Source organism: Suillus bovinus (assembly GCF_016758785.1).
Source record: "Suillus bovinus strain UH-Sbo-P2 chromosome Unknown EDB93scaffold_14, whole genome shotgun sequence".
Taxonomy (NCBI): Eukaryota; Fungi; Basidiomycota; class Agaricomycetes; order Boletales; family Suillaceae; genus Suillus; species Suillus bovinus.
The window spans coordinates 119165-143486 of record NW_024542070.1 but is presented as its reverse complement, the minus strand read 5'-3'; the positions used below and the strand labels follow the sequence as shown (position 1 = coordinate 143486).

The 24322-nt window shown below is 45.2% G+C and overlaps 8 protein-coding genes across 8 annotated transcripts; 4 read left to right on the top strand and 4 right to left on the bottom strand.

Moving 5' to 3' along the window:
- The first annotated feature begins 73 nt into the window (after nucleotides 1–73).
- EDB93DRAFT_1132987 (cytochrome P450) lies at nucleotides 74–2524 on the top strand. The gene is made up of 14 exons (XM_041449020.1): nucleotides 74–283; nucleotides 338–467; nucleotides 521–565; nucleotides 614–757; nucleotides 810–961; nucleotides 1016–1131; nucleotides 1182–1296; nucleotides 1353–1366; nucleotides 1422–1611; nucleotides 1660–1716; nucleotides 1771–1794; nucleotides 1847–1976; nucleotides 2028–2165; nucleotides 2223–2524. Exons 1-14 carry the CDS (start codon nucleotides 82–84, stop codon nucleotides 2326–2328), a joined length of 1563 nt encoding a protein of 520 aa, XP_041309700.1. The 5' UTR covers nucleotides 74–81; the 3' UTR covers nucleotides 2329–2524.
- A 61-nt stretch (nucleotides 2525–2585) lies between these two features.
- Nucleotides 2586–3890, top strand: EDB93DRAFT_185207 (uncharacterized protein). Its single transcript, XM_041455614.1, has 6 exons — nucleotides 2586–2709; nucleotides 2764–2907; nucleotides 2961–3008; nucleotides 3180–3282; nucleotides 3352–3475; nucleotides 3528–3890. The coding sequence occupies exons 1-6, from the start codon at nucleotides 2668–2670 to the stop codon at nucleotides 3724–3726; spliced, it is 660 nt and encodes a 219-aa protein (XP_041309699.1). The 5' UTR covers nucleotides 2586–2667; the 3' UTR covers nucleotides 3727–3890.
- On the bottom strand, nucleotides 3850–5408 carry EDB93DRAFT_185305 (aromatic compound dioxygenase). Its single transcript, XM_041455615.1, has 8 exons — nucleotides 5253–5408; nucleotides 5140–5204; nucleotides 5022–5084; nucleotides 4762–4964; nucleotides 4582–4710; nucleotides 4405–4529; nucleotides 4173–4346; nucleotides 3850–4117 (listed from the first exon to the last, which is right to left on the bottom strand). Exons 1-8 carry the CDS (start codon nucleotides 5316–5318, stop codon nucleotides 3938–3940), a joined length of 1005 nt encoding a protein of 334 aa, XP_041309698.1. The 5' UTR covers nucleotides 5319–5408; the 3' UTR covers nucleotides 3850–3937.
- A 903-nt stretch (nucleotides 5409–6311) lies between these two features.
- Nucleotides 6312–9861, bottom strand: EDB93DRAFT_185192 (P-loop containing nucleoside triphosphate hydrolase protein). Its single transcript, XM_041455613.1, has 24 exons — nucleotides 9731–9861; nucleotides 9438–9681; nucleotides 9336–9390; nucleotides 9105–9283; nucleotides 8949–9045; nucleotides 8786–8894; nucleotides 8690–8733; nucleotides 8546–8633; nucleotides 8427–8493; nucleotides 8325–8372; nucleotides 8265–8272; nucleotides 8160–8215; nucleotides 8020–8106; nucleotides 7942–7965; nucleotides 7818–7884; nucleotides 7670–7759; nucleotides 7525–7617; nucleotides 7320–7472; nucleotides 7222–7266; nucleotides 7138–7167; nucleotides 6963–7086; nucleotides 6702–6911; nucleotides 6592–6643; nucleotides 6312–6537 (listed from the first exon to the last, which is right to left on the bottom strand). The coding sequence occupies exons 1-24, from the start codon at nucleotides 9767–9769 to the stop codon at nucleotides 6450–6452; spliced, it is 2097 nt and encodes a 698-aa protein (XP_041309697.1). The 5' UTR covers nucleotides 9770–9861; the 3' UTR covers nucleotides 6312–6449.
- Nucleotides 9862–12073: 2212 nt separating this feature from the next.
- On the top strand, nucleotides 12074–12653 carry EDB93DRAFT_1058161 (uncharacterized protein; the record flags this gene model as incomplete). Its single annotated transcript, XM_041444780.1, has 3 exons — nucleotides 12074–12258; nucleotides 12352–12485; nucleotides 12535–12653. Coding segments are annotated over 3 exons (438 nt in total), but the record flags the coding sequence as incomplete, so codon positions are not given.
- A 3141-nt stretch (nucleotides 12654–15794) lies between these two features.
- Nucleotides 15795–16663, top strand: EDB93DRAFT_1248364 (uncharacterized protein; the record flags this gene model as incomplete). Its single annotated transcript, XM_041452701.1, has 2 exons — nucleotides 15795–16002; nucleotides 16059–16663. 2 exons carry the CDS (start codon nucleotides 15795–15797, stop codon nucleotides 16661–16663), a joined length of 813 nt encoding a protein of 270 aa, XP_041309695.1.
- Nucleotides 16664–17868: 1205 nt separating this feature from the next.
- EDB93DRAFT_1239541 (uncharacterized protein) lies at nucleotides 17869–18444 on the bottom strand (the record flags this gene model as incomplete). The annotated part of the gene is made up of 3 exons (XM_041451646.1): nucleotides 17869–18099; nucleotides 18233–18331; nucleotides 18412–18444. 3 exons carry the CDS (start codon nucleotides 18442–18444, stop codon nucleotides 17869–17871), a joined length of 363 nt encoding a protein of 120 aa, XP_041309694.1.
- A 2730-nt stretch (nucleotides 18445–21174) lies between these two features.
- EDB93DRAFT_1081505 (uncharacterized protein) lies at nucleotides 21175–22479 on the bottom strand (the record flags this gene model as incomplete). Its single annotated transcript, XM_041445624.1, has 11 exons — nucleotides 21175–21240; nucleotides 21293–21389; nucleotides 21443–21671; nucleotides 21725–21807; nucleotides 21856–21908; nucleotides 21956–21992; nucleotides 22046–22069; nucleotides 22117–22166; nucleotides 22223–22295; nucleotides 22348–22390; nucleotides 22437–22479. The coding sequence occupies 11 exons, from the start codon at nucleotides 22477–22479 to the stop codon at nucleotides 21175–21177; spliced, it is 798 nt and encodes a 265-aa protein (XP_041309693.1).
- Nucleotides 22480–24322: the final 1843 nt, after the last annotated feature.

Below are 24322 nucleotides of genomic sequence, written 5' to 3'. Positions count from 1 at the left end.
TGGATCATAATTCATTCTCAGCTATCCTACATAGTACAATTCAACCACCGTTCTTCGAAGCCCTCAACCATATATTTTACCATGCTCGACGATGGACCCAGATTTTACTTGGCCACATCGGCCTTGGCGCTGGCTGTCTTCACCTGTTACCGAAAATATCAGGACAAGCAATCGGGCCCCCCACTTCCACCTGGTCCTACCCCCCTCCCAATACTGGGGAACATTCTGAGTCTTGATGTCGCTCAGCCTTGGGTGACCTTCGATGCCTGGAGGTCCACATACGGTCAGCACATCGTGACGAGGATCTATCCATGATGGGCTCATATTTTACTAACAGGCGACATCATTTATGCTCGTCTCCTCAACAAGCCTGTGGTTGTGATTAACTCTGAGGAGGTTGCGAAAGACCTCTTTGAAGGGCGTTCTACTATATATTCGGATAAACCTCAGTCCATTGTTTATGAACAGTAAGTCAACACGTCGAAGTATTGCTACGCACTGATGACGAAGATGTTATCAGCTTCGCTTCGGACTTCAACATAGCACTCATGCCGTATGGAGACAGGTGATAGAGTTTTCTCTGTTTTGTTGACCAGTGTCTGACCTCCGGCAGGTGGCGCCTTCACCGACGATTTTTTCATCAGGCATTTCGTCAAAGTGAAGTACACGCTTACCACGCTGTGCAATTGCGTTGCGCCCACAAAATGTTGCTCCGTGTGCTACAGGACCCTAGTGAATATTCAAAACATTTCGAGATGTTAGTTGCAACATTTTTTTTTCTGGTTCCTGCTGAGGCTGATTCTCATCAGGTTTAGCGCTTCCTTTGTACTGGCTATAGTATATGATTATGAACTGAAAGTCAGGGATGATCCCTTCGTCCACGTCATGGTAAAATATTTGAATCAGGTAGTCACAAATCTGACGCCAGGTGCTACTGTGATACTCGAAACATTCCCTTTCCGTATGTTCGCACATGCAACGATGACCTGACATTACATCTCAACGGTCATTTTAGTTTTGAAGCTGCCTAACTGGTTTCCTGGTGCCACATTCAAGCGAGCATCGCTGGAGTGTCTCAAGGCAGCCCATGATATAAAGGAGATACCCTTTCAAATGGTCAAAGAGAGAATGGTGAACCATCCCATTCATAGAGGTGCAATGAACTGACGAACCCCACATAGTCTACTGGCATCACGGCACCTTGCTTTGTGGCTGACGCATTGAACAGGATGAGCGGTTTAGACGACGCTGTCATTACAACTGCAATCAAGGAGGCTGCTTGTGTCACATTTGGAGGTATCCAAGCTACAGAACTTTGTCCCCTTGATGCTTACTATTGTTTGTGTCTTCAGCGTCATTTGAAACGGTATGACATGCCCTAGTCTGCATTTGTCGTCGTACTCATTTTACCCTCGGCCAAGACTACTTCCACGTTGCTTGTGTTCATTCTTGCTATGGTGCTCAATCCAGAGGTACAAGCCAAAGCACAAGCAGAGATTGATGAAATTGTTGGCAAAGATAGACTCCCAGATTTTGATGACAGACCAGCGTTGCCTTACGTTGACGCTGTTTTGCGTGAAACGCTCAGGTGGTACCCTGTGGTTCCGTTTGGTCCGCTCAACCGTAACCCTTTTTTACTCCCTCTGATAATGTACCTAGGTATTCCAGGCGCAACGACGACCAGTGACATCTACAAAGGCTACTTCATCCCTGAAGGTTCGTGAATGCCATGCTGAATGACTGATGGTTGCTGACGACCCAGTCTGTCAGGGGTTGTTTTATTTACAAATACATGGAAAGCTCTCACTTCCTCAATACTGAATATTTCGAAATGACCAAACCTTCAGGGCAATCACACACGATGCGAAGAAGTATCCCTGTCCTGATGAATTCAAACCAGAAAGATTTCTCCATAAAGATGGGTCGCTCACTAGCGACATGATGCATATAGGCTTCGGCTTTGGTCGCCGGATCTGGTGAGCATGCATTCACCCAGTTTATTCGCCCCGTTAACAACTGCTGGTCAGTGGGGGACGGCATGTCGCAGAAGCGTCACTTTGGATCGCGATGACGAGCTTTCTCGCCATGTTCTCAGCCCACAAGGCTCTTGATGAGCACGGCATAGAGATCCCAGTCGTTCCAAACTTCTCTACAGGTCTCGTCGTGTTTGTAGAATCTCATTTATCGCCGAGAGTATCCGCTGATATTTTGTTTTCTTTCAGTCATCCGGAAAAATTTCCCTGCCGCATTGTCCCGCGATTCCCCGACACGTCTTTGAAGACCCTGACGCACTTGACTGGGTTAGATCCGTGTGTCGACATCGCCTGAATGCAGCAGAGCCTATGAGGCAATCGCAATGGTGGTATGAATGTGTAGTATAGTCCTCATGGATCTAGCTTCTTTCTACTTGGATAATGTTGTATTTTTCCATTCAAGTACAGGGCAGAATTAGCAGATAAATAGTGCTTGACTGCACGCGCGTGTCAAGACTGGTAGTAAATCTTAATTAACTGGTTCGAATTTGGGTAAGTGCTTGCGTTCGGAAACTGCCGAATTCAAACGCCGCTTAGTTACCCTTGTGGAATATGTTTCTTTGATTTGAACAACGTGCTACTTCTTCTCTGCTTTCATCCATTGAACTAATTACTCAAAGCTCAAGTATCTTATATGGCCCCCATTAGGTCTGAAAGGCAGAAAAAGCCACACACTGTAAGTTTTGATTTCGTAGCAGGTGTGTCGTGTCTGATTCATCGATGCCCTCAGCGTACTCGAGGGTCTGATGGCCATTGGGTCCATGACCGAGCTCCGCTTCAATCAGCGAGGGCAAATGCACCAGCCAACACTGGTTCAACTACGAAGCTCATCGTATCCAACTTGCACTACGAGATCACGCCTAAAGATTTGGTGGTAAGTATTCTATGCCGCCCATAGCTAGAAAAGCGCCTTATTTCCCATTCCAGTCCATTTTCGGACAAATAGGCACGCTCGTTCGCGAGCCTTTGATCAGGGTACGATGATTCCGAATTCGAAAACACCCCCATCACCTCCTACCCGGATTTTTATTTCGCTCGCATGGACCGGACAATGCTTGTGGATGATTCGGATCGCTTTCGCTTCTGGCTCATATAACTGAAGATGACAACGAAACTGAACCTGAAACCCGCTTTTCATTTTTAAAGTACGACCGCAGTGGACGTTCATCCGGTGTAGCAGTCGTGTCGTTCGAGACACCCTTGCAAGCGACACGTGCCAAGAGACAATTTGATGGTAAACTTGCCAAAGGTAGGTGTTGATATTTGATGGTTTGAGTCTGCTATTTGCTAATACAATCGCTTTTTTCCTACTATGTAGGACAACCTATGGAAATCGCATTCGACGCCGCGCCCTTACGAACATCCTCGCTCTTGAGTAGGATTGAACGACCTTCATTGGCGGAGCGTTTGAGTGGTGGTGCTGGACCGAAACCGCAAGGAGGGTAAGGAGTGAAACACCTTTATCACTCTTTCTAATTGTATCCTTGTTCTTAGTGCCGGCCCGACTCGCACACGCCAACCACGATCCGCAAGGGCTGCCTTGTCATCAAGGATGAAGGCTCCAAAGCCTACGCCATCCAAAGCCCCCACGGCGGAGCAGCTTGATCAAGAGCTCGACATTTTCATGGCTGATGATAAAGGTGCCACGGGTAAGAGAACAACCACTACTGCAGAGGATGTCGAGATGGCGTGATTTGTTGAGTTCGTGTCGTGTCAGGTATCTGTACATAGTAAATGTATGCTATTATATATACGGCTAGTTATGCTTTTTAGTGTTCTGAATCTGTCCCCTACTTTGCATTCCATGTCACACATCCAAGGAATCGTCCGACGGCGGTAGTTTGGTATTACGTGACTAAGCAAGAGAGGAATATGAAATACATGATGATGACTTATCAAGTTTATTATGATTTAGTACTTTTATGATCTCCAAGGGTCGTGTAACGTTCCTCCACGCCAGTACGCATCGTGACAGACTGCTCTTCCGTGAGTAATACAAGATCATATTGCAATAACTTGAATGAGCCACCACGAGGAAATCCGCGTTTACGACTTTCCTCGTCGTCTACAACATCCTTCAAGTTCTGTAAAGAGTGTCAAACCGAGGGGCATCAAAGATATTCAGGAACATAGACATACCACTACCAATGATTTCTTGACACCGAAGACGCAATCGCTTCTGAGATACTCACAGCCCTCTGGATAAAATGCCGTAACTAGCTTGTGGAAACCAGGGGCTTCGACCATCATGTGTAAATGATTTGGACGCATGTTATGCCGACCAAGGAGGAGAAGAAGTTCGCCAACAGGACCCTGTCAGAAACACGATATTTTCAGCATAAGATGACGTAGGTATGAAACATCAACTTACGTCTCCAGGAACTGGGTATGCTACTGGGACCACAGCGCGATATCCAAATTTACCATCTTTGTCGGAGCGCAGGCGACCTCTGCAGTCGGGATGAGAGCGGTCTGTGTATTGCGTGTCATAAAATCCTGCCAGAGATGATGAATATGAATCGTGAGATGAGATTTGAAGAGAGCTAACCATGGTCATCGGTCTCCCAAGTGTCAATGACAGCGTCAGGGATTGGCTTCCCGTCAGTGGTCAAAACCCGACCTTCGACATACATATAATCTCCTTTTCCTTCAGACGCAATCGATTCACCAAAGCCCACTGCGACTTCATTCACAACCAGAACGTACACTGGAATTGGATGCAACTCACCATCTGCAGCGTCCTCGGTGAAGAATGGACCCAGGATGCTGTTCTCGGTTGCCCCTCCCACAACAGGGTTATTTAGGGAGTCGACGAGGGCAGAAACACCTAGGATATCTGATAGTAGAATGGTTTCTTGACGTAGTGGTGTGCACTTTTGTCCAGTGCGGGTCAAGAAATCAATGGCTGCCATCCATTCGTCTGTTGTTAGACTAGAGATAGTCGTAGCGTTAGTGGAGAACTGGAGATTTAACAGGCGATGGACATGCCTGGTCTCATTGACGAATTGGTGTAGGTGCTTGATCAGCGCCTTGAATATGAATCTGTGACGTCTGGATGTACTATGTTATAACCGCTGGCGTTTAAAATACCCATAGTAGTACGTACGGATTGGGTGTTAATTCTGTGAGCTTTTGAACGTTGGCGGTGATGATGTCAGGTCTATCAGGTAGCTAGTGCCTTGTCAGAAAGAAGCTGTGAGTAGCACGACGATGACTGACTGGCAAGTGGAAGCTTGGAGAAGGAATGCCGTTTGAGGTGGCCTTTACTTCTGGTGCGTCTGGCATGGTGTGGATTCAGAGAGGGATGAGGTAGTTCCACGATGCGGAACATGGGATTATATATAGTGTGGCGGGTAATGATATCTGGATGGTTCGGATCAACAGCTGATGTGTGTCTTAAGATCCCTACCAGTGGCAGCGGTTCCATTATGTAGATCCATAATTACCATACATTACCCGATTTTATCACGTTGCCATTAATACCGTGCCAGCGTAGTAGATGATGTGGCTAATATTTATATCGACGGATGGTGTCTGACCCTTGGAGTGACCAGTCCCAGGGCTGTTCCGAACCTTTTTGGTTTCCATAATTTGCTCTGTGATCCTCGGCAAGGAGCCCATCTTCCTTTTCTACCAACAATCTTTTTTTTTTTTTCGCTCACGCCGTCTGTTGATTAGTATTGGCTCTCTCAATTCCACGCCCCTCGGACTCGTTCGACAGAAACATATCTCCTTTTGATCTCGAGCAGGAGATACACGTGAACACACACTTGAGCGATAATCTACGAAGTCAGAACGAAAGTGAGAGGGCTGGTTCAACGTCATGATGATAGTGGGAACGGGTTCGGATCGAGGTTCGACGTGTGCAGACGTTGACACAACCCTGTTTTCCGCCGCTGGTGCTGAATCCCGACCCGCATGGGACGCATTTGCGGCTACAACCGTCGGTACGTTTTACATCTGATCACCCGTAAGATATTGCAATGTCGTTAGCGTTTGAAATTCCCTCACATGTTGCCTTTTTAGTATCACACCTTGGATTCTGCCCAGGTTCGATAATACCACTCCTCCACTTCACGGATCCCTCATACTTTTGCATCCTTACCTTGTTTATATGGGCACTGGTGTGGACGCTTTGTGATGAACAGAGTTAGATCTGAACCTCAAACTTGTCACAGGGACAGCGGTATGTTACAACATCAACGTACAACGGACAACTGCCGTCCAATACGAAAGTCCCCTCAACAAGGTTTCATTCTTCAACCCTATCTTCCGTATTCGTACAATTTCCTTGGACAGCCACCATGAAACTCGATGCTATGCTCGTTTAAATCTGAATGATAGGGTCAAAAATATCACGTACAAAACAACGTGTTTAATTGTTACACGATAACCAAATATCCGCAGTCATATCGGTCATAATCCCATGTTAGCAAACTCGGTCAGGAACTTCTCCTGCGCTTCAACCACGACCCTGACGTGTTCAAGGGAAAGCGGTTCGTCCCTAAAACCACAAGTGTAAGTGCTGGGGCATACATCATGCAGGAAGATGCCATACGAGGACATGGCTAACGCTTGCGCGGTCCGCACAAGGTTCTTGATAGTGCGGCCTAATTTTTTTTAGGACTGGTCAATGTAAAAGTTTCAGATATCAAAAGCAGTGCATACCGTTGAAAGGCTTTGCAGCCAGTTCCCTCAGGTCAGCAAGCGAAACATAGCATTGCGGCTCTCGTCCTTCAAGTTTGACAAACTCGTCCGGGCTCCGCCGTCCATCTTCGGGCTGTCCACTGCCTCCCCACAGTTCGCACCCAGCAAGCTCAAAAAACTTGCGCCAGATGGTTAAACGGGCGTCAACATCTAGCTCTGGGTACTTCACGGCTTTGACAGATGTCAACTGATGAAAGGGTTCTTAATAGATGAGGTAGTCACCAATGGAAAACCGGGATAGGAAGGCTTCGTCAAAGGCCTGGATACGATTGGTGGTCAAGAAAAGGACACCGCGATGGTACTCGAGGACCCGAAGGGCAACAGAAACGAGCGCGTTCCGCTCCAACTTCAAGAACGTTCAGGCAGGGCGACTTCTAAGGGATGTGTAATGACGGACCTCATGAAGACTCCTTTGCTCCAGAAACACCTAAATGTGTAGCATATGGAATGAACATGACATGCAGACATCGAATCAACTCACATCGGCTTCATCAATGAGGACGACTGCATCCCATGTCGTTGCAAGCTGCGACAAGGCTATGATTGAGAAAAGGCGAACAAAAATTCAAGCTCACGAACCCTCAGAATATCACCCAGGTTTTTCTCCAATTTAGCGGGTGTAGTTGAAAGCTCAAGTGAACTGAGAACATAGAGTGGTCGTTTCAGGTGTTCGGCCACAGCCTCCGCGGTGAGGGTTTTGCCTGTCCCAGGCGGACCATGCAGAAGCGCAATCTGAAAACTTCTTTGTAACACAAGAATCATCCACGCGTAAAAAAGTCCTCACCAATCCTCCACCTTTCCCAGTGATGACGTCAGAGAACACCTTCTTGGATGTATTGGTCGTCTTTGTGACATCGACGAGCCCTTTGATAAGAGCCTAATTAATTATCAGAAGCTGATACTTCGAATTCATTTGCCAATGTTTCTACCTTTGTTGCTTTATTAAGAACGAGATGGTCCCAAGCATGTTCATCAAAATGGATCTCCTCGAGTTTACGAACGTCTAACATCTCCCAAGACTAATGCAAGGTTAGTGGCATGAGGGCTCGATGAACATGTCAATGGGCTGATACATGCCTTGCGACGCATATCGAAACCTTTTACCTTCACTGGTAAAAGATACAGTTGGTCTTCTGGGAGCTCTCTGATGTCTCTGATGTCATTATGAGCATAACATTCACGAGCACTAGCAAGGACATACAAAAATTCCTGTTGTGTATTGTCACTGCTAAGGGATACTTTCATGAATAATGGCATTCGGCAACAAGATGGTACGTACGCGTAAGGAGAACCAGGACGAGAAAAATATGCGTCGTTACAATCAGGTGGAGTTGTATTTGAATGCGGAGGGACATCATCATAACCACTAAAGCTCGAATTAACATATCAGTCACGACATCGACATCAGAGAGTAAGTACCGTAGAGGCTCCGGCTCTCTGCTGCAATCGCCAATTTGATCAATGACCACACGGCGCTAGGGCAAATTCGTCAAGCTTCATGAATGTGAGTGACGAAGAGCTTACGCCATCATCTTGGAGTAATAGGTTAGCCAAACATAATAGGACACCAAAAGAAATACGCACATGACTTGAAGTGAATACCCGCCACAGCAGCATACAATCCACCGCGCTCTGGGAGAAACAATGTAGGGACATACATCGTTATTCATGATAAAAACGACATACCAGTCAGTTCGTTGTGTACATCATCTTGCATGATTTTGCACGGAAGATCAGATAAGGCCTTTGTCCCCTGCAATCCCATCGATGAGAGGTAGTAATAGTAGGAAGAAGGTCCAGCTTACAGGGTAACGATAAATGCTAACGGATCTCATCTCGTGGATATATCTATAGCCATCCCACATCCTACCACGGCCATTGATGAGAAGGATACTGAGAATTGGAGTCATGACAAAAATGATCAAAAATATCGGCAGAAACATGCTTGCCCAGAAGACGAGTCCTTGCTTGAGTCCTGTAGCACGAAGGCCAGCTAATTCATACAAGTCTTTCAGTAGAACATCCAACCAAATATGTTAACTGACCTTATCACCGAAAGACTCGTAATAGTATTTCTCTCCTTTCTTGAAGTAGTACAAAAGAAGATCGAACGAAATGTGGCCATAAGATAGTTCTAGTTTCAGGCGCTCGGATCTGGCAAAGTAGGGATAAGCATGATTTGATTTCACGTCACCGCGAAATGCTCACATGGGCTCGAACTCTTTCTCGACCACAGGTATGAGAATATCCAGATGATTAACGAGATCCTCGAGGTACTGCTGGGCATCTTGTACGGTTTTTTGTGCTGACGTTGAGCATTAGCTGATGGCCACGGCAGGAATTTATCGATAAAATGATGCATACGGGTCAATGAGTCCAAGCGGCCAAGATCATGTGCTTTTATCTTCAACTCCTCCCCTGAGAGATTTGACAAAGCCAAACGTGCGTTCAAATGGTGGGCCTTGAGCTCATCGAGTTTGAAAACAAAGTGAGTGAGAGGCGAGTCCGGATTTTGGTCGAAAAATTCATCGCCAATAGCCATGCTAAGAGGATGGGATGAAAATTAGCAGAAGAAGAAACTCATAAATCACAGACCGCAGGAAGTCAATTAAGGTGCTGCTGAAATGACTGAAAACTACTTCAGGTTCCGCTGTGAAAAGATCAATACAGAGCCAGAGTTTGGATCGTATACCGTACCATCTCGGTTACTATACCGGATGTTGAGATAAAAGTAATTATCGATATCCTCGCGGGGTGGTGCAGGCTGAACAGATGATGGGTCATATGCTTGCCAAGTGTATTGCTCGGATGGTGCACCCCATCCTTGCACTGGGTCATTATATCCTTGTGCGGGAGTCTTGGCCCATATCAACCAACGTCGCAAGTAGTGGTGTTCAGCCCTCTCCGATTTTTCAAGGAGCGGGCACTGAGGAATATTTTCCTGTGAGGAATCTCAGAACCGAAATACACGAAGCGTCAGCTTGACCTACTTCTAAGGCTCCAGGGATTGCCGGGTCATTTGGTTGCATTCTCGCTGCTGTTATGGATAAGCTTACTATGGCAAAGTACGGACGAGGGTAGAAGGATGGTGACAGTTAGGAGATGTTATGATCGCCGTTTTATACTCGTTGTCTCCCACACGAGGCTCAGATACGCCCAAGCCATGATGCATGATTATCGATCACCCTTGATGCTAAGTAGAAGTCCTTGAAGATGGTATTCCCAGGCTTGGAAGCTAGAAGTGTGCAAGCGCTCCATAGAAAGCGGCATGTGACCAATCATAGATGACCGACCTATCAGAATGTACAGGTTTGAGCGTTTGGGGTGTTACTAGGATAGGGACGCACTGGCACTGAATTTCCCATAGACGCAGAAAAGCAGACTTATCGAGTACTAACCGAGTACTATCCTGTGGTAGATTGCATCCGAGTCAATAAGTAAATCATGAGTTCACTTCTTAACTACTTATGGCCAACTTTTTCGCACGACACAGTGGGAGTCATGTGTTGTTTTGTGTATCTAATACCGAATGCGAGTATCGATTACTTAATCACGCTGGTACATACTAAGAGTATTTTGGACTTACTGACACCTCAGTCCTTACACGACAAGTACGAGACTGAGGTGAGACATCCCTTATTATACTACATTCATTTACTGATCTTACTAGTATACACTCTTTGTCTAGGTTAGTTTTAGTCCTTACACAACAAGTACGAGACTGAGTATACACTCTTTGTCTAGTTTTTTTTTTCCGCGTGTCACTGCAATGAACAAAAGGTTATGAGCCCTGCTTGAAATTTGAGCACAACAATAGCCTAGCAATTACAATGTATCTACACCTACACAATGTCCAACAATCCATCAATCTCGCAAGCTCAAGGTTTACACTCAAATCCCTCTGCCTCGTCAGCATCCAGCTTGAAGAAAATTATTCAGGCCTCGAATCGGCTCTATGACATCCTGAGAAAAACGAGGAAGCACATGCGCAGATCACATTGATGCTAAAAGACAAACCATTAAACAGAGTCCTACACACAATATTAGTGTCTGATGCATGGACAAAATTGTACGAGAGGTACGAAGGAAAAGGCAAGCAAAGCATAGCCTATCTAATAGGCGAATTGTTTTGCGGAACACTTTCAGATGATTCTTCTATGGAACCACAGCTCAATTCGATGTGACAGAAGGCCCAAGTGCTGAACTCACTTGGACAGGCCCTAGATGGACCTGGTGGCTGACGAGCAGGACTACACAATATCTGGACCTGTGACTCCCAGAGCAGTTGACAAGTTAATGGCTGCTGGGAATCTTCGTGAGCTTGATGAGTTGCTCCAGAATGCAAGAGACATTGATTATAATTGATATACTTGCTGGTCGTGTATGAGTAACTTGCAAATAATCATTGCCATTCAACAGTCATTGTAGCATGCAAAATCCCTAGCTTCTCATTGGTTGGACTATTGGTCCGTATAACTCCGAACTTGTTTCCAAATTGCGAGGTGAATGATGTGCGAATCATTTCAATTCGTTAGTCCAATCTGTGTTGATTTACCACAAATTTCCACCTCAATTCAATTCAATTTGCCTCGGCAGCAACACTACTCAGAAGAGAGAAGCACGAACATTTTACTGGAGAAATGGGAGTATTGTGAGTAGGTGATAACTCGCCGAGTGGGTGTGTTGTTTTGTGTAGTGTTGCCGCTGAGGCAAATCAAATCAAATTGAGGTGGAAATTTGTGGTAAATCAACACAGATTGGACTAACGAATTGAAACAATTCGCACCTCGTTCACCTCGCAATTCCAGCTTCAGGAGAAGAGTGCACAGTGAGGCTAGCAAGAGCAGCAGCCGAGGCTCATAGCAGTACCACTGTTAGTATTGACTGATCTGAATACATTGATTTGTTGCTATTTTGTGTTCTATAATGGGTCTCAAAGTAAAATATGAAAACTACAAACAAATGAAAAACTTCGGCATGACTTGAAAATTTCAGTGTCATTCAGACTCCGACAGAACTTGTGCCAGTCATCGCTGTCACCGTCATGGTCATTGTGGTTGTTGTCCATTGTGGTTGTTGTGGTCTGTCATCATTTCATTCTTGGCACTGTTGTTTTCATATCATTATTGTCATTCTTGTCGCTGTTATCATTGTGCATCTATATGGCAGGGGCTACTGGTAGTCGTGGACATGGATCTCGGGGCCGTTCGACCAAGCATGGTAGCGGATTAGTGGCTGAATCTCCTCCAAATGCTAGCCTGCCTGTCAGTGCAGGATCAGGAGATTGTTTGAAGCCACCTACCATACACTGGGACAAGAAGAACAGTCCGTGTACTGCTCGCCTTATCGAATGGTGCAAAGTCAATCAGGAGGCTCAGCTCAAGATATTTTCAGATTCTGCAAAGGATGCAAAGGAGGAAGGATGCACACACCAACAGATGACCACGCAGAAGAACATATACTTGCAGGAGCTTGCAACAACAATCTTTCAGAACGATGAAGATCCGAAGGTCAGGGAGTACTTTAGAGTGCATCCCCTTGCCTTTATGAAGCTGATTCAAAGCCGCTTTATATCTTGAGTCCCCCATGGCTACCATCTTGGTAATTTCAGTGCAGACTGGCCACTAACTAGCTATTTTAAATTACGGAAAAAGTACAACAAGATTAATGTGCAACTTAGCCAGACCAGTGCTGGTCTGTCCTTTGAGGCGATCAGCAGGAATGAGAAGATGAAGGGAATTCTTGGTATGTACTTTTATTTCTAATGCTGGTGTAGACTCTAAATTTGTTTTAGACCAACTATTGGTAGCATTCCCATGGTGGGTCAACCTCCATGGGTGGTGGAGAACCAACCCTACGTATAACACTTCATTCTCAACGGCCGATCCAGGCCAGGACTTTGCAGTGGAGGCTTTGGAAAGGGCAAAGGGAACATCAGGAAACCTACAATTCTGCTGATGTTGCTGTCGCCTACTGAACTGTCTGATATCAGACATACAGGTAATGCAGTCATGCAGCAATTGCTGAAATCAGTGCCATGCCTGAAATCAGTGGTGAACAGCTCCACAGACACCCAGAGGTACTGTTTGTGTACAATTCAGGGTGCCAGTTTCTAAGAGATGTAATACATCAGATATATAGTTTAGTTTGTATAACAGCCCCACAGCACATCACATAACATCAGGACATTGCAATGGTCAAAATATCAAAAATATCAAAAATACAAAAATCATATTCAAAGTAACTACTACATTGGCATCTATACTACTGACTAAGAGAGACACTAAAATAGACAAAAATGCGAAAATAGAGGCCAAAAAGAGGTTAGAGAAAGAAGAGACTTACTGAAAAGACTAAAAAATGCGAAAATAGATAGGCTAGAAATGAGCAGGGAGTCAGTCTTTGAAGGAGAAGAGAGGAGAGGAGAGGAAAGACTCACCAAAAACACCAAAAATGCGAAAATATATAGGCTAGAAGTGAGCAGAAAGTCAGTCTTCAGAGGTGTAAGGATTACCAATCAGTCTGAAGACGGAGATAGCCGTCTCAACGCTTACCTTGACCACCATCAGCACGCCACCAACAACGATCTCGACTCTGTATTTTCAGGCACTCTCGACCCTCAGCTGCCTTTCATCACTATTCTCAGTTCGCCGTTCCCAATTCTGTCAAAAACATAATCATTCATATCGCCACTCTCTTAATATTTCCTACTGTCTCTGTGCTCTACCTTACCCTGTCAGGCGCGACGCCACATCCCTTCTGCCCCCGTTTTCACCTAATCATTCATACCTGAGGACCCTTAGTATTTGAGGTATATAATGGCCATGCACATTTGCGACTGTTCAGGCAATAAAATCCACTCATTCAAGTCACTTTGTCTCGCACTCATTCATTTCAGTCTATCTCTCATATATTAATCTCAGATTCGTATTCATGTCTCGGTCTCCACACCCCTCTTGAACTTGCAGTGAGAGCCCCGTTGGTTCTTACAGAGGAGAGGAGAGGAGATAAGTGACTCACCAAAAGGACCAAAAATGCGAAAATATATAGGCTAGAAGTGAACAGGGTCAGTCTTTAGAGGAGAGAATAGGAGAGGGGATAAGTGACTCACCAGGGCACCAATTCCAAAGTCCCATCCACACCAACACTCACATCAACACCAACATAACCCAACTTGAATATCCAGGAGCCTGACATAAGGGTGGGGAAAGAAAAGGAGAGAAAGGAGAGAAAGAGAAGAAGGCAAGAAGACTTGAACAATGTCAAAAGACTTGAACCATTGAACACATTTTTGATTACATAAGCTTTCCCACCTAACTTCATCCAACATCACATGACTGCTTATATCATCAAAAATGCGAAATTTCACTAAGTCCCTGCAACACTATGGTACATCCACATTAGTGTAATAATGTAGTATATATATTGTATGCATATAATACAATACAATAGAGCTTATTTTAATATATATCTATCTAATATAACTATTCAAGAATCAGTATTGTTGTCATATCCTGTATTCCGGACCTACGTCCAACAATGTTCCCACGCTTCATCTGGACCTCAGACACTAGATCCGGTCCAGTCCAGTCTGATCTGATATATGATAAACTTCTTAATTCAATTCCTGTTCATATAACATTAACACAGCCTATTCCTTTATTTGGTATTCCTTGCTCCCAGTCGCTCGGTTATACTTCTGGCTATGCATTATGATCCGTTAACCTGTGCTAATTTCCAACTCGCATTTTGACTTGTGATAAACTTTGCTTATGCTTCGTACATAGCCTTTGGACCTTGCTTATTGATCTTTCCGATAGTCACTTAGTATATAGACTCTTGTATATGTCCTGTAGTTCCTCAGTCTGAATATCATATTAGTCCTCGCACTAGTCTTCACAACTAAGTCCTTATACTAGTTCCTTCATTGTGAAATATTCCTTAGGCCTAGGGAGGAATTTCCTAGGCCAGAGCTCCGCTCCCCTGCTCCCCTGATCCTCTGATCCTATATTCCTCCAAGTTTCCGGAAGTTCGTCCGGATCTTTCCTGTGGTCCTCTGGACCTATTCTGCTTCGGACATTGTCCTTGCAGCCTTACCTCTGTTTGCTTCTACTCAGGACTTGTCCTGAGTAGCCACTACACATATTCATATCAGGACGAAACCTCATTGTAATTTCCGGAAGTTCCTCCAGAACTTTCCCACACTCATCCAGAAGTTACTTGCACTCGTCCGGAAAGCCCTTCCAAAGTTTCCCACACCTTCGGATATCCTTCGGACTTCCTAGGATCTTCTCTGGACATCAATCTGAAATTAAGGGCACATACTCGGGTAAGGGGCGCAGCACACGAGCTGAAGCCAAGCCCCTCAGAAGCAGTCCTACCCTTTGTGCATGGTCTTAACAATTGTACACCATCAGATAATGAACAAACATGTTAAATGTTGAGCTGATTGTAGCGTGTGGTGAGCGGGCATTTCCTAATTAGGCAATAGGGTGCTAGTGCAGACGTCTGCACTTGCACCTGACATACTATATATGGTGTCATTTGGTTTGCAAACTGTCATTCATTGATTCTCAATTTAGACAATCTCAAATTTGTGGCAGTGGTAAGTCACTGAGATCTATTGAGTACTGAGTGATAGGAAATTGTATACACTGCAGAATTGTATATCTGTACCTTCTGATAATCTAGAAGCTAGTCAAGCTGATATTTCTGAATGACTGACTAACTTTTTTTTTTTTGAAAGTCTGACATCCCTGGATGTTCTGTAATTTTTTTGGTCTGATAATCTGATGTGTCTGCACAACTGATATGTGCTGATTGTTACTGATTGTTACTGATTGTTACTGATATCAGAAAAGCTGATGCTCTGAATGACTGCATAACTTTCTTTTGAAGTCTGACATGCCTGGACACTCTGTAATTTTGTTGGTCTAATAATCTGATATATCTGCACAACTGATGTGTGCTGATTGGTACTGATTGTTACTGATATCACTGTGATATCAGTAATACAGAGAAATCAGGATATTCAGCAGAATTGTAGGTTTCCTGATGAAGGAGATCCCTCCACCCATGGATGATGAGGATGGCGCAGATGCTGAGGACAAGGAGCTTGAGCCCGGCCAAATCCTAGATGAGGGGATACACCAGGGGGAGGGTGGTGATTCTCTTATGGACGATACCAATGATGTCCCCCTCCCTTCTCATACTAACAAAGATCAGGACTGGCCTGACTGGGATGATCCAGACAATTCCTCCAGTCCATTGTCACAGCTTCCTCAGGTATCATTGTCCACCTCCCCCCTCACCATGCAGCTGGTGCTCTCAGATTTTGGGCTATGCCCAGTCATACCCCACATCAATACAAACCAGACGACACATCGAAGCCCTACAATTTCCCTCAACTCTCCAGAACCCCTCAAGATCCGCAGATAATGCCCTCGTCTGACGACTCCGATGCATCAACAAGGAAGATAATGAAAACCCTAATGCTACATTCACACAAAGCCAGCAGTACTCACCTTCCTGGTCACACATCATCTGATCAGGACTCCGACCCTTTACCATCTACTAGTAGCAGATCTGTCTCTCGCAAGTGGCCACGTGATGCCACATCTGAATTTAATGCCAAGCTCAACAACGCATCAGACTCCCTCATGCGGCACATTCAGGATTCATCTACAGCCAAGGCCAAACACAAGTGTTTGAAGATCAAGTCCAAGTTGGCCAGTATGGAGCTTAGAGCCTGTGTCACTCGAGACGAGCGTGAACACATGCTCTGGAGTGCTTCTGCTGCTCAGAGTCATGAGCGTGCCATGGCGGATGAACAGACAAAGCAACTCGAGTTAGAAATCAAGCTGGAGCAAGTGAAGTTGGAACACTTGGCTTTGGAGAAGGAGTTGTCTCATCAGGGTAACTAACAGTTGTGCTATTTTCCTCTGCCACTCAAGTTCTTACAAATTCATACTGCATTCTAGGCCTGTTTTTTCCTTGTAGCTAATTATGTATACATGTATCTAACTTTGTGTATGCATACATGTCTCTTGTTCCCTCACCATTTCTCATGCCCAGAAGCCAGTCTCCCTTAAACCAATCTTCATCCTGCCACGCCTCCATGTCATGCTCCGCAACCCAAAACTGGGTACCTCAACCCTTCGAAATCGCAATCGAGTCACCAACAAGACATGCCTCAAGGTCATCCCAGTCTCCTTCATCCTGCCACATCTCCATGTCATGCTCCACAACCTGAAACTGGGTACCTCGACCCTTCGAAATCGCAATTGAGTTACCAACAAGACACACCTCAAGGTCATCCCAGTCTCCTTCATCCTGCCATGTCTCCATGTCATGCTCCACAATCCGAAACTGGGTACCTCGACCCTTCGAAACCACAATCGAGTTACCAACAAGGCATGCCTTGGTTGACAAGGCTGAGGATACTATTATCACAGAGGTATGTACCTACACTTTCACTGTTGGGATCTGCGCAATAATTGACCCATTAGTCTGTTACGAAAAATCTGCCCTTCTGAACCAATAAAGCTCTCATCTCCAGTGCCATCTTCGCCATCTTCGCATCACATCTACCCCACTGCCTTGATTCATCAGCAAAGTACTCAAATGAATTGGTGGTAAGTTTTTCCTCAATTTCAATTATCATGTTATGAAGAATTAAACAGCACCACGTCCACATATTTGCCTCGTCGAGATCTTGTTGTGTTTGGATTTGGATCTGGAGTTCACAAAGGGACTGGAAGTGTCCCTTCAATGAACCATACCCATGTTCAGAGTGAACGCGGACCTGGAAATGTTAGAGTTAATTGGTGTGTGAGAATCCTTCATCCTACCTTTGATAAATGATAGTTAAATGTTTTCTGATCGTGAGTTAACCCACCAGCTGCTGGCCGCTTGAAAGGCACAACGCACCACAGACAAGAGCCATAGGCCATGTCTGCCCAAATCCACTCATTTCTGCCCAAAAAGGTCTGAGGATGACGCACGATACAGGCCTTTGAAAACGCGTTGGAATCATGCACACTCCCAGGAACACCGATGACGTAGTCAACAATGCGCAGGTTATGCGGCATGATCACAACCTTTTGAACATGTTAGTGTTGTTATTCTGTTATAATTTGTAGCATACTTGAGCTGATAGTGAGTAATTCGATTTACAGTCATAAAAGCCCTCTCCGTGCCATCCTGGCTTTTGAAACAGGTTAAATGGTGTGCCGTCGATACATAGAAACCCCCCCCTCCACTCAGGACATGTTTGCTCTTCGACCCACATCTTTGCCCACTCCCTCTCAATCTGGTCATCCTCATAGAGTGGGTCGAAATGGATTACGGCATCATGATGCTGAAGGAGCGCGATCATCACATGTCAGTGACAGTTATAAACTGTCCCTGTCGAGATGCCAGCCCATTCTGTGATGTCCTCTGTTGTCGCTGCATTTCCATAATGACCTGTTTAGGAATATGGTGAGTTGCACAGGGACAGGTAACTGTGGGTTGTTTGAGTTGTTGTGGAAAACTGGGTGCACGAGGATTGTGTTCACAAGGTGCTCAAAGACGGGGGGATCCACACGAAGCTTATGGCAAAATTTTTCAGGATGATCCAGTGCCCATTCCTCAAGCAAATGCAGCTATGGCGCATGACTCAATTTTGGACGTGCAAAGAGAACACAACTCTTCTCAACTTCATCGTGCAACACTTCAATCATGTCACTGAATTCAGTGAAACTACGTGATGCTGTCAATATCTTGGTCACAGAGGACACCGATATCGGGAAAAGCAATTCAGTGAGGAAGGAGCTGGATGATATCGACGACAATCCCATCATGCTATCATCTGAATCTTTGGACTCAGACGAGGAGCTGTCACAACCCAATAACGAATTAACGCTGGGCAGAGACTAGGACTCAGACTAAGGTTATCACAACAAGAGGATGATGAGCAAGGACATCTTGGATTGCTACAGTGTAGATACAAGAGGTTTGAATTAAGGAACTATCAACCAAGACGTGCTACCTATATACAACTATTGAAACTGAGATTGAAACTGAGATACAACTACTAGCCAATCATAAAAAGGAAAAGGGGATCATACCATAGAACATCGTGGAATATTAAAGAAGCATCACGTGACCATATCTTATCTTATCGTATCTAGTCTAATCTATTCACAATCAAAGAACTTGTCTTCTTCATCAGTCACATCGAAGACACGTGTCGTGGGCGCTAAAGGTATTTTGGGAATGATAGACACTTTCAGGGTAGGGTTAGGGTTTGTCTTAGGTGCTGTGTATTGACGCTTAGGTGTTATGACTTGGATGGTATCTGTTGGCGACGCTCAAACAGAGCGTGTGTCGTCAACGGTCGAGGACGTCCTTGGGCTAGCCCAAGGTTAGGGGTCTTACTTGGCAAGGCTTCGGCAAGTAAGATTTGACACCTATGTCCGAATTGGGTAGCTTACGTCAAGCGGGTGCTAGACGATGAGCTGTATCTGCCAAGGCTTACGACACCCGAAGGTTAATCGTAAGATCGTCGTTAATTTAGAAGGACGGAAGTCCGACTAGTTAACAGGGGCTTTGCTCGTCGACGAAGTCGATGAGTAAAGATCGAGACTATAGGCTTATCCGCGAAGAGCAGATAAGAAGATAGAATATAGACTGCTGGCAAGGCAGAAAGGATCACTCTGGTGAGAGTAGGAGGTCAAGAACCAAGTAGATTCAAGTTAGGGAATATGTTACATGGTAGCAAGTTTATATAGAGGATAGGAAGCGTATTAGTGGATGATAACTCGTACTACCAAGAGAAGTAAACGGTAAAGGGTATGACCATAAAAGGAAGGCACGTTCGAGGTGAGACATGGGTGAGTCCTGAACGTGCGGATAAGAAAGTGAGTCAAAGATCAGAATAAGAAGTGAAACACACAGGGGCACGATCGTGCAGCTGCGGAGCTAAGTATAAGTCGCATGTGCAACTGCGCATCGAGTCAAAGATCAAGAAAGGGAAAAGGGCAAAGGGGATGCATCGTGCATCATATCATAGGTTACCGTCCAGATGGTAAGGGCAAGGGGACTGTCCACAGGATCAGTTGGGTGGTGGAACGGAGCATGGGTATGCTTCGTCAGTGAAAGGATCCAGCCAGATGTACTGGCTCTGCTGAAGCGACAGATAGAGAGCGAAGGGGAATGCGAGGATGACAAGGATGACCAGGGTAAGGTCAGGGTAAGGGTATGATGCAAGGGCTGATACGAGGAGGATTAGGAGAAAAATGGTAGGGGCCCAAGTGTCTAGATGTTCTTGTAACATTAGGAAGATTTAGGAAAGAATAATGATTTGTTAAAGGTACTTGTGACAGGAGCCCGAACTACTCTCATCCCACTCATCAAGTCCCTCAATAGCAATCCTGGATAATTCGAGGTACCGAGCTAGTTGTAGATCAATTTGTTTGGTCCGTAGTGCTTGCAGGACACGCTGACTTGCTGATGTATGAGGCATCATTTGTTGTTATCGATATCAATCAAGATATGACTTTGTATTACACTTACCTAAGATCAGTTCTGGCGGAGCTTAAATACGGCTTGAAGCATTTGTGTTTTCAATGTGTCTTTTGCTTTTATTTTGCTTTGGTATTTTAACTTTGAGACCCATTTATAATTTGAGTCACTATGGTGCGCTATATAGTTGCTTGGAGTTCCACTCCTATGAACTACAATCTACTACTAGTTTACTACAGTTGCACCATGTGGTGCTACATAGTGCTATATAGCACTATGTAGAAGGCATGTAACGACCGAGCTATGTGGACTACACGGACTACATAGTACTATGTAGTGAGGTGGATTTTTCCTGATGAACGAGGTGCAACTCGTTTCAAATCGGAGTTTCAAGTTGCAACGATTTTGGTCGTTTCCGAACCGAATCGATTTCACATCGAGTTTAACTCGCCTCGACGGCAACACTACCTCTCCCACTAATCGTGGGAGTCGGGGATAAAAATCACGATAAATATCTCAGAACAGTCCCAACAAAATAACAATAAACACAAAGCATCTCGCAAGACTGCCTGGTCACCAAATACGCCCAAGCAATATGGTATTTACATCAAACTGCCCGAACTGGCTTATAGTCCTCACTGTAACTTGCTGCTGAAGAAGTGGTATGATGGACGCCAGGATACCCCTCAAGGTCGATATTCGCTGAATGTTTGTAGGTGTCCATCTGGGGGCAGTGAGATTGATGAGGAAATAAAGGCACACTACATGCATTTATTGCTCACCTCAACGTGAATGCCAGCGGTACTTGGTGTGTTAGCTGCGTTGGAAGGTACTGCATCAGTGTTCTTGAATGCAGTACCAGCAATTTTCCCGAGGCAAGCTGCTAAAATCGAACATTGTAGCAACTCTGACGTACAGTTAAATACACCTACATCATCTCTAGTGCTGAATGCTGGAAGTTGGTCAGGCGCCTGACAACACGAGATGCCACAATCTGCAGCCAATAGTTTAGCACAAAAATGGGTGAACGAGAAACTGGACCCCACTGTTGAAGCAATAGCAGCTGGAACGTTGAAAATGACACTCATGATGGGGTTCAAGTCGAGTACCATCATTGTCGTCGCGATCACATTGGACCCGAACCTGATGCAGGAAGTGTTGTGTTGAATAGCTGGAAACGAAATAAACAGACATACGCGATGAAAAAATATACCAAGCCATCAGAGAACAACATCCTGACAAGTCTTGTGGGTGCGACGTGCGTGCCACTCCACGTGTGTGTCCAGGCGAGCTTATATGCTGAGAGGCACAAGACCACAAAGTCAAAACACATTGAATAAATAAAAGTTGCAGCAAGGATAGTGTTGTCACTGTTAGTGATTGTACAATCAAGGCCGGGAAGCCAGACGGCATTCAGAAGGATACCTGCGAGGACGCTCGGTCAGCTATTTTGAGAATCTTGTGAGAAGGTGATGTACCTTGCAGAATGAGGGACCAATGCCCGATGATAATTAACACCAAGAGGACAATGATCCAGATGTTCTGAGACCAGATAGCTACGCTATTACCAGATAAGACAGGCATCAGACATGATCAATCCTTGACTCACGTCTGGACAGAAAGGTTAATGCTCGCGAGTCCAACTGCCGCATTCCCGGCTAGCTAGATGGAATGATCTTACATGCCGTTTTCCCATGATGTGAACTCACCTGATTAAAGGCATAAAGTGCCTGACAATTGATTTCGCTAGTGGGAAATAGAATTATTTATCGAAGACGAGAATTACTGTCGCAACATACCTTTGTGTGTCCAGGGCTATGGCGCTAGGTGAGGAGTGAGAAATGGTGTAACAAAGACGTGGCATACTTACATTCCAATAAGCGCAAAAAGAAGAATATACCGGCCGGCAAAGTAGAAAATCTAGTGAACGACAGGTTCGGAAGTGTCTTTCAGCAAAGCACCAGAGATGTCCTCACCAGTGGCCAGCGGAATCTCGTCTTGCCCGTCATGACAGCCCAGTCAAAGTCCAGAGAGATGAAGAATTCCCATCTGAGTCATCCATTAGACCATAATCATTACTGCGCAAACAAGTTAAGCTCACAAGTATAGACCAAGGAGGGCATGCGTAAGCTTCAGGAAGATCACTAAAGGAGGATGAATAAAACCAAGGTCAATGTCACCAATACGCACTGGAATCCATCTGGATCACTTCCTCCGATTTCCAGTCTACCATCTTATTAGCGATTGCGAACTGCTGTCAGCTTCTGATCGGTTATGAATGACACTAAGAGCGTCAAGTTGGAATAGAAAGGAGTGCGTTAGAACAATATCAGCAAGGCCAGGATATTTATCTGTTTCGACAACAGCCCCAGCGATCCACCAAGTTGGAATATAAAGGAGTGTGTTAGGACAATATCAGCAGGGCCATGCTATTTATCTGTTTCGACAACAGCCCCAGCGATCCACGGAACCACTACTCTTTCATAAGTTCCATTGCCGTCACGATTGCATTGATTATAAGTATAATCCATGAGAAATTGGCGGTCTTATGGTCCATCGACTGCCCAGACAGGCTGATGCAGTGCTGGCTCGTTCCACGGATGATTGTTGGGCTTGTGTCCTTGCGATCCCCAGAACGTTCTCTTGTGAAAATGACTTTGCTCCCATAACTCGTGGGAAAGTTGAATTCGCCCTTGTTCAAGAATCTAGATTCAAGTCGAGCCTAACAATTTCAGCTTCTATTCAATGTGAGACGGTCACCAAAACATCTACTTGTCGTGAATCAAGAAAGCGCCTTCCTTCATCTTCGTCTTTCTTTTTTTTTTTTTTTTTTTTAGACAAGCGATATATATTTGTAGCAACTGACAAAATCTAGCTCTACAAATACGCGCTATAGCGGAACACATAGGGTTCCGGTCCGAGGAAAAATGCATTTACGCACTCCCATTTTGTGGGGTGTGTGGGGCATCTTCGTCTTTCTGCACTTGACAGACTTTCTCTATCATTGCAGTTATTGAAGAGTCCAGACCAGCTCTTGATTTGGTAGAGAAACATCCCAACTATACAACTGCAGCGTATCAAATCACTGACAGTCTGCCACAACATGCCTGGATGACGCGACCTGCATGACAGGTCACGGACTAAATGCACGTTCCTTTTCCTCTTAATCTGGGGATACCATTCGGTCCGTGACAGTGACTATGCCTCGTGATGGGTCGGGATGTCTGGGCCGGCATGGACGACTGACTCGAATATGTTAGTACCAAAGCTTGAAAAGGCCTGTATTATCTTGATCATGATTAGGACAGATTCATCTCACTATTAGTGATCAAGTGTAGGAATGGATCAAGACCAACTGACTCCAAAATTTCCACATGATTTGCTGCCAAACCGAGGAAGGCCGGGAGTCTGCGCCGCGGCGCACCGTGATCGGAAGCTGAATATTAATATCGAATCCCGACGGTTCCGAGTAAGAAAGGATGGACGGCGAATAAAAAGTAGGTTGCAAGCATACAAAGAGGTGACAGTACAAGCGAGCGCATCGGGTAGGTCTGCACAGTGGACATCCCTGATGGTATATTGCATTGATGTTAGAGGTTGGCGATGTCCTAGTAGTGGGAATTCACAATATCATTATTTACTATGGATTGACCGAGTTGAAAACCAACTGTCCTAAGATCCTGTGAAACGATGGGAGATTGAGTGAGGTAATGAATGGTGGATGAGGCGTCCCTGGGCACGGGGACCAAAATGTGGGTGAATCACTAGGGTGACAGACGTGAGATGATGGTTTGACTATAGTAGCCATCGACCGAATCAACGGAGAACACAGCACTACCCATTGCTTGCGGAGATGATGGCAGTCACAAGAAAAGTATTTAGACAATGCGTCGCAAATCCAGTAAAAACGTAAGGTCATCTGCGCGAAGAGAAAAAGAACTCATGCAGAAGACGGTTGACATTCAAAAGCCCGATGCGATCCTAGTCTAGTAGTTTCGTGTACAGCTCTAGCGATCTGCAAGGGATCAGGCAAAGAACTTCTTGTCTGAAAGAAGCCATACATACCGTTCGTGACG

Excerpts from the sequence above, each read along its gene's own strand:
- EDB93DRAFT_185192 (XM_041455613.1), bottom strand. The coding sequence starts at position 9,769 with ATGCAACCAAATGACCCGGCAATCCCTGGAGCCTTAGAA. Across the intron at positions 7,267-7,319 it reads ACCTGGGTGATATTCTGAGG|CTTGCAACGACATGGGATGC; the intron begins GTTCGTGAGCTT and ends GCCTTGTCGCAG. Across the intron at positions 7,087-7,137 it reads AGCAAAGGAGTCTTCATGAG|TTGGAGCGGAACGCGCTCGT; the intron begins GTCCGTCATTAC and ends ACGTTCTTGAAG.
- EDB93DRAFT_185305 (XM_041455615.1), bottom strand. The coding sequence starts at position 5,318 with ATGCCAGACGCACCAGAAGTAAAGGCCACCTCAAACGGCATTCCTTCT. Across the intron at positions 4,711-4,761 it reads CACCGAGGACGCTGCAGATG|TGGGCTTTGGTGAATCGATT; the intron begins GTGAGTTGCATC and ends ATGAAGTCGCAG. Across the intron at positions 4,530-4,581 it reads TTGGGAGACCGATGACCATG|GATTTTATGACACGCAATAC; the intron begins GTTAGCTCTCTT and ends CATCTCTGGCAG.
- EDB93DRAFT_185207 (XM_041455614.1), top strand. The coding sequence starts at position 2,668 with ATGGCCCCCATTAGGTCTGAAAGGCAGAAAAAGCCACACACT. Across the intron at positions 2,710-2,763 it reads GGCAGAAAAAGCCACACACT|CGTACTCGAGGGTCTGATGG; the intron begins GTAAGTTTTGAT and ends CGATGCCCTCAG. Across the intron at positions 2,908-2,960 it reads TCACGCCTAAAGATTTGGTG|TCCATTTTCGGACAAATAGG; the intron begins GTAAGTATTCTA and ends TTCCCATTCCAG.
- EDB93DRAFT_1132987 (XM_041449020.1), top strand. The coding sequence starts at position 82 with ATGCTCGACGATGGACCCAGATTTTACTTGGCCACATCGGCCTTGGCG. Across the intron at positions 1,612-1,659 it reads GTACCCTGTGGTTCCGTTTG|GTATTCCAGGCGCAACGACG; the intron begins GTCCGCTCAACC and ends TAATGTACCTAG. Across the intron at positions 1,977-2,027 it reads GGCTTTGGTCGCCGGATCTG|TGGGGGACGGCATGTCGCAG; the intron begins GTGAGCATGCAT and ends ACTGCTGGTCAG.